This window comes from Sturnira hondurensis, unplaced genomic scaffold (assembly GCF_014824575.4).
Source record: "Sturnira hondurensis isolate 20B ecotype Veracruz unplaced genomic scaffold, ASM1482457v3 Scaffold0013381, whole genome shotgun sequence".
Taxonomy (NCBI): domain Eukaryota; kingdom Metazoa; phylum Chordata; class Mammalia; order Chiroptera; family Phyllostomidae; genus Sturnira; species Sturnira hondurensis.
Window position 1 is genome coordinate 996600 of NW_028086012.1, and position 14984 is coordinate 1011583.

The window sequence follows — 14984 nt, forward strand, 5'->3', positions numbered from 1 at the left end:
AGTGTGATGACCTTGGCCTCCTGTGCCGGTGGCCCACAGGGTTCTGGGGGAGATGGGGCTTTGGCATGTGAAGAACTCTCCTTCTGTCCCCACCCTGCAAGTCCGGGACGGTGCCTGGGGCTGAGGGGATGAGAGCCCGACCTACTTCTCCATTTTCTCACTATTTTCAAAAGGAAAATGACCCACTTTTCAGCCAATCGGACTGGAGCCTATTCCCAGGCTGATTGCCGTAGCCCCCCTGCCCAGGCCTGTACCCCGTCTTCAGCCTGTTAGCCACGTGCTGGACCCACTTCCTGAGGGAAGCAGGTGCACTTGTGTGGAGGGGTCCTTTTCTGCCATCTGCGTGCTCCAGGCTGGGGAGGGGTCTGTTCTGATGGGGACGGGGTGGGCCAGGACCTGACTGATCCTACCCTCAGCTCCACTTTGGGCAGGCCCTTTGATGGCCACAGTCCTGGGCACTTGGAGTGTCACGTCCACCGTCTCCATACTCCCCCAGGACTCACCTTGTGGAGGGGCAGGTTGGGCTCTGGGTGGGGTGGGAGCACGGTACCCCTCCTCTCACTCTGTATTAGTGGATAGTGGTGGGCTGTCATCTCCAGCTGCTCTGTTGCCACGTGGAAAAGGAGAGCCTAGGGCATTGACGACCCGTGTCTGTCTGTCTGTGCCAAAGAACCCTCTTAGGGGTTTCTGTCTGTGCCTCTCTTTCTAAGCCCCTCCCCCGTCTCTAGGATATTGGTCTGGGCCTCAGAGCCCCCTCCCTCCCTCAGCTATACTGGCCTGGCTGGCTTGGGGGGGTGATTAGGGATTTAATTATTTAGTTTCTCCGGCTCAGTAGATTAATTCCATCCATCACAGGCAGGCTGAGTCTTCTGCCCCTCTCAGGGCTGCCTGGCCAATCCCAGAGGGAGGGAGAATCACTGCTCACCTGGGCCTAGTATTGGATCAGGGAACAATGGATAAAGTTCTTGTTGGGGGAGGGTTTGGTGTATGCTGTTGAGGAGATGTGAGCGCCTGAGTGACGTGAAGTGAAAATGTCTACCTGTTGTATGGGTGGATATGCACGTAAGGTTCTATGTATGTGGACAAGTATGCAAGGTTCTGTGTCTGTGCAGCTTCTATGTGCACAAGTATCAGTGTCCATTGGATAAAAGTGAACATGCATGTAAACCCTGGAGAAACATCTGTGCACATTATGTGACGACGACTGTATGTGGGAACAAATGCCATGTGAGTTGTGTTGGGTGACTCTGCATGGCTGTGTAGTCTGCCTCTAGATGAACACGTATGTTCAGTTGTGAATAAGAAGTCTTGGGAGTATGTATGCCCAAAGGTGAGGAAGGGGTGGCAGAGGAGGAGGCTGTGACGAATCAAGGCTCACTGGGAGGCCTCTTGGTCTCGTCACACCGGTTTGGTCAGAGACACAGACTACTTTAGACTTGCTAGCACTTGGTCTCTTAGTGGTTGGGAGTGTCAGGTCTGGATTGAGACCCACATTCAAATCTCCCTTGGGAAACTTTCTTTACATTTCTAAGCCTCAGTTTTCTCATCTATAAAGTGGGAGTAATAGTGGTATCTAGTGATGATTGCAAGGACTACAGGGAAGAAGTATATCTAAAGCATTGAGCATAATGTCTGCTCAATTGTAGCCATTCTGAGCCTTAGACATTGGAGGCTGTCTGGTCTGAGATGTGTTCGGTGCCTGAATCCATCCTTTACCAGCTTCCAAAGTGGCCCTCCCGTCTCTGCTTGCATGCCTCCCTGGACGGGACGCTTCCAGCTCCTCAGGGAACCCACATCACCCTGGACCAGCTCTGCCTGCTGAGGAGCTCTGGTTCAGCTGCAGCAAGTCATTCACCACCTGCCTTCCCCTGTTTCTCCCCTTCTCCCTATGGCCCAGCCTGGGGGGGTACTACTTCTTCATGGCTCAATCCTGATCTGGGATCCATGGCTGATCCTGAACTTACTGAGCACTTACTGTGTGCCAGACCTTATCCATATGGAGATAGATCAGATAAAAACTACTTTCAAAGAGCTCACAGCCTGCCAGTATTTACCCTGCTGTATTGAAGTATGGGCCCCAGGCGAGGTAGCAATGGCTGTGCCCTGGGGTTGGTGGGGAGGGCACTCTTAGGGAAGCTTTCTTAGAACACATGCAGGCTCCCTGAGCTGCATCAGAAGGCAAAGTTGGGAAGACAGGCCTCCCATATGGAAGGATCTCAGTTTGTGCTGCCTCTTCTCCCCATGCCCTCTCCCACTGTGGTCCTGACTTCTGCTAATCCCAGAATCCAGAGATGAGAACAGTGACTAAGAGACCCCTGGAGGCTGGGGCAGGATCAGGCAGAGCTGAGGGGTGGAAGGTGCCACCACGTGAACCTGGCAGTCAGCCAACTAACTAGCTGTGATGGGCTCGCTCAGTCCTGTGCTTATCTCCTCTATGAGAGAGGCCCAGAGGAGGGGACAGGCCCCAGTGTAGGCAGCCCCTGTCCTTGCTCACAGAGAGAGGGCTTATAGGACAGTGTGGTAACCCAGGAGGCAATCCCTGAGCTCTGAACTCCATGGGAAAACCAGACACTTGGGCCAGAAGCTAGGAAAGGCCATGGACCTAGTCTACATGAGAAGCTGCTGCCCAGTGGACCTTGACATTGGCTTGGGATCTCACTTGTTACTCCCTGATGGCCCTGGCTGGCTCAGGTCTGGCAGCATTCTGGAAGCTAGGGCAGCCCCAGCCCAAATCTCATCAAATATCGTACATGCAAATAAAAGGCACTAGGGAGCTCAAGTCAGGAGAAGTCAATATATGGAGATACGTGTGCCAGTGGCCTTGGGTAGATCAGTTTCTTTACCCATTGCCACAACTTTAGGAGGTAGGTGTTGTTCTCTCTATTTGACAGATGTGAAAATTGAGGTTAGGACAGGTTAAACAAATTGTTCATGGTCATGCAGGTAATCTGCAATAGAATGGTTGGAGGCAGATGATTGTCTTTCCAACACCCAGCGATAAGGTCACTGGGCCTTCTGCTCCAGATCCCTGGAGTTGTGAGAGGGACTCCCAGCTCTGGCTGAAAGGGTCTGCAAATCAAGGGCCTCTCATTCTCTCAGATGCCACTGTCCTTGGCCACCAGAGCTGCTGGGCTGTTGCTGGCATGCTTGATGTGTATATGTGTGTGTGGGGGGTCGGTGGGGGGTCTTCAAAAGGAGTCCAGGCAAACAGAAATTCAGGTTGGATTTCTAGTACTGAATCCTCCAGGGACTCCTCCCTGAATTTCTAGTACTGAATCCTCCCTGAAGCCTCTGGAGGAAAAGGAGTGGAGGTGCTTTCTATGGGCTGCTGGGCACAGGAGTAGAGTGGATGAGGACAGCAAGTGAAGACTTACCTTCAGGCAGTAGATATTTTTTGAGCATCTGTTAGTGCCAGGCATTGTTTTGGATTCTGAGAACCCTTCATCACACGAAGCAGACATAGTCCCTCCCCTCCTGGGGCTTATATTCTGTTCTAGGGAGACATACTATAAACATGTAATAGATAATGAAAATAATTGCAAAGAGCCGAAAGTGTTACGAAGGCAATGAAGTAGGTGGTGTAGAGCATACATGGAGGACAGGGCTTGACTTTAGTGAGTGGTCAGGGAAGGCCTCTCTGAGCGGAGACCCAGAAGATGAGACAGACAAAGCCATGGGAATATCTGGGGCAGAGCGTTCCAGCAGAGAGAACATCAAGTGCAAAGCCCCCTGAAGTGGGATTTTCAAAGAGACTACCGGTACAGTGGGTTAGTCACGGGCTGAGCACTGTCCAATGGGTTCAGGAGGTGGATTTAGATTGGGGTCTGCCTAAATGTCTTGAGTGTTTTGGAGCAGAAAGTCGATTTTCTGTGAAATTCTTACCTTAGTCCCCAGGAAGAATTGATCAAATAAGGTAATAAAGATGTATGAAAAAGACTCTCAACCTCCCTCCCTCTATTTTGTTTCTCCTTCCTTCTTCATTTTCTGGGGCAGTGAGAGTAGGAGAAGGAGGTTCCCCCGCAGGTCCTAAGGGCTGGGTGCAAGGCCAATTGAGTCTTCAACGACAGGGCTGGGTAAGGGGGTTGAGAGAAGCCAGGGGCAAGGTCACCAGCCCAGTGACAGAGATCCTGACAAAGGCAGCTGGGCAAAGCCTGTGTTGAAATGGTCCAGGGGGCTCAGGCAAAGCCTGATACAGGAGGAAGTGGGGGGCTAGGGGCAGAGTGCTTCTCCATGGGCTTGGGAGTGTGGGCTACAGGTCAGAGGCTCTGTGTTAAGGCCCCCCCAGTGCTACCTCTTTCGCAGTGGGCACACAGTCCCGGCCACCCACAGTGCTGTCAGGATGGGGGTGGAGGGGGAGTGGAGGGCTGGGCAGAGAAACTGAGACAGAGTCTTGGCCATTTTGATTAAGTCAACATGGGAGAAGGGGATGGCTAGGCAAATCCTGACACTGTGGGGTCCCAGGGGCACACACGGTGCATCCGCAGGCATGGAAGAGCCCAGGCCCTACCGCCACCAAGCGAGTTCCAGGCCTCACCTGCTGTAAATTCTGCTGTGTTGGAACTGGTGTGGGGATGACCTCATAAGCTCCAGTGTGAAAGGACTAGATGGGCTGATCCCCAGCAAGGGAGCAACCGTACCCCTTTGCTGCCATCTGGACCATCATGTCCAGCTTCTCTCTCCCAGACAGCTTTGTGAGGAAGGAGTGAACCGGTTAATGCTTGATGTTTGAAATCTTTGTCTCTGCCCAAGGCATTGCTTTGTGTCAACCTCTGAAACACTGTCATACATTCCCGGATCCCCAGTACCTGGGTGTGGATAATCTTGAGTAAGAACTGTTTTTTTCTCAGCAGAATACCTTTGGTTTCAGATGGTTGCCCCACAGAGGTTCAGTGACCTACCCAAGGACAGGCTATAAACCAACGGAAGTCATGAGAATGAAAGCACATGTAATGAGCCCTACCTTTCTTGTGTATTCAGCCTGATACAGTACTAAGGGATTTATATGCTTTACTTCATTAAGCATCATATCATTAATACCTTTCTGATGGCTCAATTATCATCCCCATTTTACAGATGAGAAAATAAGCTAAGGGAATGAATCGCCTGCCCAAGTACACAGAGCTAGTAAGGGAGGGGAAAGGGTTGTGAATCCAGAGAGTCTTCACGGATACCTGCTTTGATCCAGGGAGTTTGAGGGTTGCCTAGGTCGCAGGAAAGGAAAGTCAACCGATTTGGCTGGACAGGACCCTGGGGGAGAGGAAAACGCCCTGACTCCTTCTTTGCATTCCTTCCCTTCCCTATTTTCCATTCTTTTTCTGGAAGGTAATTGCTTGGGGCAGTGACAACCTCCTGGTGAATTACACAGCTGGTTTCCCAGTGAGATTTGTAACAACAACCCCGCCAGCCTGGCAGCCCCCAGCAAGTTCCGGTTTAAGAAACTAATTGCTGGATTGTGTAGCTGGTGCTAAATTGGGTAATTTCTTGGTGACGGCATGTGTGCCACTGCTTCCATTCCCAGATAGATTTGAGCTGCATCAGAGAATTCGTCATACACGCCACTCTCCCAGATTCCTTCACTCCCCTCTTGCCAGCCAGCCACAGGCAATTACAAAGGTGACTGTTTCCCTGGGTCCACAGGTTCACCATGTGGGCAGCTCTCTGTGTCCTGGGATTGCAGATAGATGGCTTGGAGCAGGAAAATGGAGAACATAACACCAGCACCCAGAGTTGTTGCAGGGCTGCAGGGAGCTTCCTTTATTCTCTGACCTTGGACTTGGAACAAACTCGGTACTCAGCACACAGGGGAAAAGGCTAAACCACACTCTAGTTAGCTATAGAGTATGTGGTATGTGTGAGGCTGTTTTATTTGTTTCCTTTTTTAAAAATTTCATTTTCGTTACTGCGTTTACTTCGGAATGGCGTTGAATAAGTTTGGCTTCTCCGGGCTGGCATCACAGGTAGGAGAAAAGCTAAGGCATCGGAGTGAGGCCACGCTGGGTTTGACTTCTGGCTCTGCCACCAACTCGTGACCTTAGGCAGGTCAGTTAGCCTCTTCAAGCCTCAGTTTCTTCTTCAGTGCATTGGGAAGGGGCATAATATCTATCTTTGGAATGGTCATGGGAATTAAATAAAATGTCGTAAGTGAAAGGATCATGTTCTTTGTAGGCTCACATTCACTCAGCAAACACCTGTCATTTGCCAAGCATTGTTCTGAAGGTTGGGGATAATGCAGCAGGTAAGATGGATGAAATTCCTGCACTTGCATGGAGTTTACATCCTAGTGGGAGAGAGAGCCAGTCTCTGAGTCACTCACATGGAGAATGGTAATGATTTAAGAGCTATCCAGGTCCACAGTGCCTTGAGAGCAAACAGCAGGGGGATCTGACCTAGTCAGGGAGGCCAGAGAAAGCTTCCCCCAGCAAGCAACCACTGGGCTGAGATCTGAAGGGTGTGTAGGAGTTAGCAAGGCAGGGGTGGGCGGGTAAAGCTTTCTGGACAGGGGCATTAGGCCTCATGATGGGAGGGATCCTGCGACGGCAAAAAGACTGGCCTGGCTGGAGCAGAGGAAGTAGGGGGAGCGTGTTGTGAGAAGAGGTGGGAAAACTAGGAAGGGCCAGACCCTGCAGGACTTGTCGGACAGGGTAAGGTGTTTTATCTTAAGAACATCAGTAAGCCAATGAAGAGTTTTAAGCAGACAAGGGACATGATCAGATTTGTGTTTTCAGATGACCATTTGGATTGCATTAGGGTGAGAACAGAAGCAAGGGGAGCAGTTCGGAGCTTTTGCAGATGTCTAGGCAGGAGGTGATGTTTTTGAGGTAGTTGGATTAGTTAGCAGTGCTTTCTGCTGCAAATACAGAAAAGCTGGCCAACAGTGATTTAAATACAGAGTCTATTTCTTTCCACATTTAGGCCTGGAGGAAGGCAACTGCTTGTGCTAGTTCCATGGCTCACTGGCTCCAAGACTAGCGTTTCTGCAATTCTCTAGGCTTTTCCCTCATGGTGGCAAGACAGCTACCCTAGCTCCAGCATCATGGTTGTATTCAAGCCGAGAATAAAGGTGGGGGTGGGGTGAGGAGAAGGCTGGTATTAGCAAGCCTAACTCCTTTTTATCACAAAGATAAAGTCTTCCCTAAAAGCCCTTACCCAATTTTTATGTATATATCACTAGCCAAAAGTGCATGATGTGTCTTCTAGTTCCAAGGGAGGCTGGGAAAGGGGAAAGGAAGATGACAAGGAGTTTCAACGAGTCTGCTAACAATGATTCGGTGGATATGGAAATAAGTGGGCAGATCTGCTGTCAGGAAGCAAAACCCAGAGGGCTTGGTGATGAATCAGATTGTTAGTCTCCTCTTGTTTTTCCTTCTTATTAATTATGTTTAGTACGAAGATGGCATCAGGAGGAATGCAATCTTAAAACATCATACAAAGGAGAAAGCCGATAGGATTAAATCACTATCCATTAAATCTTTTCTTTAGTAAATCCATAAATTGGGTATCTTCTTCCTCCAGTAATTGGGATTTGATTGTCTTGCTTACTATTTGGACATTGGAAATTTTGGAAATGCAAAATAAAGGTTTTTACATAGGGATTACACTGTATAATCCTTTAGAGTTTATAAAGTGGCTTCACATACATAGTATAATTTGAGATTAAAAATGCTGGGAGATAGGTGAACAGGAATCATTAGGCTTAAGAGGGTAGGTCACTTGGCTAGAGTCACACATCTTCTAGTCTCAGAGCTGGTAACTAGACAGTGCTGCCCTATCAGACATGGATAAGGGAGTTGGGGGTGGATTTTCTGGAGAGGAGAAATTGCAGGGACTCATCTCGCCTGAGGCTAGAGCTGGGAGAATGTGGATTGATGCTAAAGAGACTGACCTTTGATAAGATGTTGACAAGGGCTCAGTGCCTTGAAAGCAGCACCTGTGAGGGGTAGGAGTGAGGTGAGGGGGATTCTGGGAATGTCCACCACTGGGAAGCTCGGCATGAGGCTCCAGCTTGATGTGACCACAAGCAAAGCAAGTAAGCTAAACTTGGTTTTTGCCAAAGTGGCCTTTTATGCTGTGAGTCTCAGACATGGGTCCTGCCTGGGGCAGGAAGGGGAGGACCACGCCACGGATGAAGGACCAGGCTCTCCAAGCTTCTTTCTGAGGTGGAGAGATGCTACCAGGTGATTTTTGGATACTGGCTTGTGAGACTATCTTGGTCTAAAGTCACCTCTGCTTTCCCACAGATGAGCAATGGAGGAGAATTGTCACCTAGAGCCAGGCAGTTGATATCTTTGAGGTCACCCAGTTTCCCTCCAGGCAAGAAAAACAATGGCTTCTCCAGCTCAGGCCACAGGGTGGACCGGGGGTTGGGTGTGTCTCACCCTCTCCTTCATGGCAGATTCACTGGAGACTGCACACTCTTCTCCACTGTCTCATTCCTCGGGGGCAGGAAGTTCTTCCAGATGTCTGACTGCGCCTGTTCCACTACTATTAATCATGCCTGCAAAGCCAGCTCTTTTTCCTGATATCCCTGTGTCTAATAATGGCATCATTAGTCTTCCAGTCACGGCTGTTGCAAATGTTAGAGTTGTCTTCCTTTCTGACTCTCGCTCTCCCACGTCCTGACAGCATTTGCCAAACCCTAAACGTCCGCTGGAACTCTCCCACCCCACCCCTCAGAATTCTTCCTTTGCCCACCTTTCCTTTAGCCTTTGTGCCTTCTGTCTCCACCATTGTGACTTCTGTCTCTCTCACCTCCTTTGTCTGTGGAACACACAGCCAGCTTGTCCCCATCTCAAACATACTCTTCTTTGGGAAGACTTCCTCAGTTTCCCTCGATTACATCTGGTCTTGCTCTCATCCACACTAGCCTCATGTCTTGGTACCTCTTTCCAGCACAATCACTTAATCATCTCCTTAGTGAACATTTGTGAAGGACCTGCTCTGGGCGAATCCCTGAGTTAGGTGCTGGAGATCCAGAGGTAAATGGGATTTGGTTCCTACCCTGCAGAAGACCACATTCTAGTTGGGGAGACAGAAACTGAAGCAGACAATTTCAATGCAGTATGATAGCTACTTTCATGGGGAACCCAGGGTGTTATAAAAGCCCAATAGAGAGGCATAACCCAGAATAAGAGTACAGAAAGTCTTTGAGGGAAGGTGGGGCTCAATATGAGCAAGTGGGAAAGGGAAAGGGTTGGGGGAGGGAGGTGGATGAAAGGAGATTCTAGGAGGAGGGACCAGTTTGTGTAAAAATACAGGGACTTAAAATAACCCTGTTATGTAAGAGGTTGTTCCCTGGTAGACTATAAGCCCCTCAATGACGGGGATCACACTTATAGCACCTCTATACACTTCTCATGCACAGTCTTGTTTATGGTAGCTGCTGAACAAATTTTTGTGGAGTGGAATCATATTTGAGGGCAATGAAAATATAGTGGCTCAGCACCATGGACAGATCTCTAAGACACCTGCAGTTGGAGGTAGTCCAACCTGTAAGCTCATTTCCATGTATTTGCATAATGAAGCCCAAACTCATTTCCCTGGGGGTCCAAAGGCTCTGCGTCTTGGGGGATACAATCGGTGCTGGTTTAGGGGGTTGGGAAGGGAACTGGTCAAGGCCAGGGGCCCGTTCCCTGAGGACTCTGGGAGGATCTTTCCCCTTTGCTCTCTTCACCATCCTCTTCTTTTCCATCAGGAGCCAGTGAGTGGTCCTGAGCCTTCTGAAGTTCGGATTCTGCCTGGTGGTGGCGATCCCAATAGCAAGAATGGGACGCCCAGGATGGTGAGTGATAGGAAAGTCTGGGAAATGGGATTAGATTGAGGTTCTAAAATCAGAGTAGCTTGGGTTTGAATCTGGACTTGAAGTGACTCATCCACTTATTGGCTTTGTGACTGCGCCTTCTGAGCTCATTTTTCTCATGGATAAATGGGAATAATATGTACACACAGGATTTCAGTGGGATTAGAGAATATTAGTTATGCGCAGTACCTGGTACCCATAGCAAGCGCTTGAGAAACAGGAGATGGGCTGTGAGTAGGATCTGGAGGAAGCCTAAAACGTGGTGGGTATTGGGAGATGGTGGTGGGGAGCAAGGGAGGATGAGTCTTGAAGGGGCTGTTGTCTGGAGTCTCTGAGGCTGTTATCCCCTCCTAGTCAGCAGATGGCCCAGGAGTCTGGTCTGGGATGAGGGAGGGCGCCGTCTGCCAGCATCTCAGTCCCTGTTCCTCCTGCTGTCACCCCCTCCTGCCACAGCTCCTGTCCTGGCAGCTCTGGAGTCCTGATTGGAGGCAGTTCTTGCTGAGAGCTGACCTCTCTGTCCTGCAGCCTTGGCAAGCCTGGGATGGGGGCCAGGGACATTGCTTCCAGCATTTTCTCTCCGACACCTCTCTGCCCTGCAAGCCCACTGCTCCTGGGAGGGGGGACTCCTGGGTTCTAGTCCCAGTCTAGGATTTAGATGCTGCCTTGTACATCCCTCCCATTTATGGTTCCCCCACCCTTCATGACTCCTCTCTAGTGGAATGGGCATGGCAGGTGGGCGGCGAAAGGCAAGAGGGGACATTTCATTGGAGAAAAATTAAAACCTGGAAGAGGAAAGTAATCATTTCAGGTTATTGCTTCCTACCTCAGTCCTGGGGGGTGGGATGGGGGGGGCGGGGGGAGAATGAACCTACAGCCAGATGGAAGGAACAGGGTGTGGAAGGAAGGGGAAGGTTTTTCCTGCATAATCAAGTTAGATATATAGACTTGGGTCAGTGTCCCTTTTGGTTATTGCTGCTGGGAGCTGTGACCCTGAGGCCTGGCTCTTCGCCGCAGTGCAAGACGGTAGGGATGGGTCAGAGGTGTGTCTCTGGATCAATTTGCCTAAAGTCAGCTTGTTAAAAGCCAGTTCACTTAATGACTAGTTTCTCTGAATATGTTGTACCTCAGTTTGGGTATGGGTTTATTTTTGAGAACCCTGGGATTTAAAAGACTCATTTGGCTGAGGGCATTTCCTCTTGTGAATAAGTATCAAATTCGCAGCACTTGATGAATGATGGTATTATTTGGTGCCCTTGTGAGTGTCTTTGTCTAGTCTGACTCTTTTAAGGACTTTAAGCCCATTGGTGGAAAGACAGTATAATTAATCACCATAAATTGATAGGCGTTACCTAAGAGGATACCAGAATACCTGATAAAAAGGTAGTTTAAGGTAAAGTGGCCTGTTGTTTTATCTGAATCCCTCTTCTCCCTGTTTCCCCAGGAGGTTCCTGGGGCCTGGCCCCCAACACAATGAAGAGCCCTTGCTGAGGCCATGAGGGGTTACCATGGCGACCGAGGCAGCCATCCCCGCCCAGCCCGCTTTGCTGACCAGCAGCATATGGACGTGGGCCCAGCTGCCAGGGCCCCGTACCTGCTGGGCTCCGGGGAGGCCTTCTCCACCGAGCCCCGCTTCTGTGCCCCGAGAGGTGGCCTGGGACACCTTTCTCCTGAAGGGCCCCTGAGCCTGAGTGAGGGGCCATCGGTAGGCCCTGAGGGAGGGCCAGGGGGGACTGGAGTTGGGGGGGGTAGCAGCACCTTCCCCAGGATGTACCCCGGCCAGGGCCCCTTCGACACCTGTGAAGACTGCGTGGGCCACCCACAGGGCAAGGGTGCCCCCCGCCTGCCTCCGACACTCCTGGACCAGTTTGAAAAGCAGTTGCCAGTTCAGCAGGACGGCTTCCACACACTACCATACCAGCGAGGTCCAGCAGGCGCCGGGCCTGGGCCTGGGCCGGGGTCGGGCTCTGCCCCTGAGGCCCGCAGCGAGAGCCCCAGCCGCATCCGGCATCTGGTTCACTCCGTGCAGAAGCTCTTTGCCAAGTCCCACTCTCTGGAGGCCCCAGGAAAGCGGGACTATAATGGGCCCAAGGCTGACGGAAGAGGTGGCTCTGGGGGAGACAGCTACTCTGGCCCAGGCTCTGGAGGTCCCCACACTTCCCACCACCACCATCACCATCACCACCACCACCACCACCAGTCCCGGCATGGCAAGAGGAGCAAGAGCAAGGACCGAAAGGGGGATGGGCGGCACCCGGGCAAGGCTGCGGGCTGGTGGAGCTCGGATGACAACTTGGACAGTGATAGTGGCTTCCTGGCGGGTGGGCGGCCTCCTGGGGAGCCAGGTGGCCCCTTCTGCTTGGAGGCTCCAGATGGGTCCTACCGGGACTTGAGCTTCAAAGGGCGCTCGGGGGGGTCAGAAGGCCGCTGTCTTGCTTGCACTGGAATGTCCATGTCTCTGGATGGACAGTCTGTCAAGCGAAGTGCCTGGCATACCATGATGGTCGGCCAGGGCCGGGATGGATACCCAGGGGCCGGGCCAGGCAAGGGGCTCCTGGGTCCAGAGGCCAAGGCCAAAACCAGGACTTATCACTATCTGCAGGTGAGGCTTTGGTGGGGGTGGGGAACAGGGATGTCAGCCCCCATGGTGTGGTCACCCAGTAAGCTGTGGAAAGGGTCAGATGGGAGCCAGCTGTCACCATGCTAGAGGGTGTGGATGCAAGGTGCTTGTGCCCTGCTTTGTTCTATAAGACCTTCACCCTGCTATGGGACCTCAGTTTCCCCACTTGTTCAGTGACAGGGCTCTCTTATTCTGATGCTGGGTTTCAGTGCCAGGAATATGTCCCCTTAACTGGCTGTTCTGGACAAGCTGTGCTGGCCTCTGTCTTGTGAGGGTGGAGGCAGACTGGGGTTGAGGGTGGACTGTGGACAGGACAGCGTGGTGCTCACTGGCTGTAGCTTCCCTTGAGACGGGAGGTCAGCAGTTGGAAAGCAGCTCTCCTGCCCCGCCCCTGCCCCCAGGCCTTCTCCAGACCGCTCTTCTTCTTTAATCTGGGTGGTCCAGCTATTGTTTGGATATGAAGGTCAGTTCCAGAGCATGCCTCTGCTGAGGTCTGTCATCCTCAGTGCCTGTGGTAGGACACCTGTGGAGTTGTGGGAGAGCCCTGGAGCCTGTCCCCTGGGTTTTCCTAGGCTGGGGGTCACACTGAAGTCTGAGCAAGGCCTCCTGGGATTGGATGGTGCAGCTCGTACCTGGAGTGCTGTCCCCACCCTGTCTCACAATGTCCATGGTCTCTGCAGGAGAGGCTGGGAGCTCTGACTCCTTTGGGAGCCTTCCTCTGTCCATCCCACCTGTGCACTCTTCCCCTTCTTACTGAGATGGGCTCAGGGGCTCCCCTCACCATTAACCTTCCTCTTCTCTGCCTCAGGCACCCCTCCCATACTCCCTGAGATGTTTTCTTGAAACCTCTCATGGTTTTAGGAGGACAACTCAATACAAATTCTAGAAGTCCAGGAGACTTAGGGTTATCCCCCAAACCCAGATTCCACATAGTTAATCCACAGTTGTTCATTCAGTATTTCCTGGGTGCCATGGACACAAAGATGCAGACACAGATGCTGCTTGTGAGGAGCTCAGCTTAGAGGTGGGCCAGGTAAGGAAACAGATAGAATTCAGTGTGATAAGGCTGGGGTAGGAGAGAGCGGTGGGCATCACAGGGGCAGACAGGAGGCTTCTCACCTACCCTGGAGTGATGGTGGCCAGAGCAGCTTCTGGGAAGAATGTGCTGAACTGGATCTCAGTGCAGATGTGGATTAAGGATTAAGAGCACCAGGAAGTGGATTAAGGATTAGAGCACCAGGAAGGAGCTGCAGTTTGTTCAAATGAGTGGGGATTGAGCTTGCATGTGCTTCTTGGGTGTCACTGGTTTTACTGGCAAGCCGTTCACACGTGAGGGCTCTCCTGGTGGGGAACTCAGGAAAGCTCAAGGGAACAGGTGGGTCACAGTGGAAGCAGGGAGGGAGGAGTGGGAGGCAGAAGGGGAGGTTGGAGACTGCTAGGCTTCAGGACTTCTGGGTTGGCCTTGGACTGTCCCCTCCCTGGATGCAGAGGTTGTCCAAGCTGGCAATGGAAGGGTCCAACAAAAAGGGCTGAGGTGGGAATACTGACCCTTCTCCCATAACCGAGCCCTTGTCATTTCTGGAGCCTCACTGCCACTCCGCTGCTTCCCGCTGCTACTCCAGGGCTGCCCTGACCTCCCTGGGGGCTTCCTTGTTAATATGCATCTCACAGTGTCCTGCAGAGGAGCCAGGAGCTCCGCAGTGGCTACGGAGTGGGAAGCCTGCAGTGTGGTAGAGCATGCCCTGGCGGTCCCGTCTGCGAGCCTGCCTCTCTCCAGCTGCCTGTGGCTCCTCTTTGTGCAGTGTGGGAGAGGCGAATGATCCATCAGAATCTGGGGTTCTAGGGCATGTTAAGCCTGGGAGGTCTGAACCCATTTGGGGGAGAACAAGGGGCTGTAGGGACCTTCCAGACAGCCTGGTGCCCCCCTGGCACAAAAGCAGGGGAAGCTGATCCCATCGGATGAGGTGTCGTCGTTGGTCCCCAAACCTTTTATGGAGACGGCACCTCTCACTGGACGCCAGCTCTCCCTCAGCCCTGTCCCTCCCTGTGGGTTCCTTCAGGGCACCCCATCCCATCCCTGGGTCCCTGTGTGCACACTCATCTCTGTCCCCTCACCTAGTCTCATCCCCAGAGTCTCTTTCCCTCTCCTGATCCCTGACCCCCTCAGACCTCCAGCCCCACCCCAATTTAACTTGTTTTTTGAAATAACAGATGTTTTAAATCTCCCTCCCCTACCCCAGCCCCCTCCCCTGCAACCTTCATTTACAGTGTAAGCTAACCACCCTGGGCTCCCTCGCTTTTCCATCAGCCCCTGATAGACTCATGTAGCGCCCCGGCCACCCTCATCCCCCTCCTTCTTGGCTCAGGAGATGCTGGGACCACCAACCCCAGGCTGATGCCTCTAGCAGGACTTCAGCCCACCTCTCCAGGTCCTCTCTGCCCCAGAACTGTCTGTACTTCTCCCTCCCATCTGAAGACTATTTTTCCTGGCTCTCTTCCTCATCCTGAAAACATGCCCCAGTCTCTCATCCTGAAAAAAAAAAACCTTTTCTCAAACCCATTCCCCCTTCC

The 14984-nt window shown here is 51.9% G+C and overlaps 1 protein-coding gene across 1 annotated transcript in view; it reads left to right on the forward strand.

The window, feature by feature from the left end:
* DLGAP3 (DLG associated protein 3) overlaps positions 1-14984 on the forward strand; it is a 55608-nt gene that overhangs the window by 10159 nt on the left and 30465 nt on the right. The window contains exons 2-3 of the mRNA XM_037061480.1: positions 9692-9778; positions 11238-12395. Coding sequence (XP_036917375.1) covers positions 11289-12395 — 1107 coding nt within the window. The 5' untranslated portion in view covers positions 9692-9778; positions 11238-11288. The remainder of the gene's footprint in view (positions 1-9691; positions 9779-11237; positions 12396-14984) is intronic.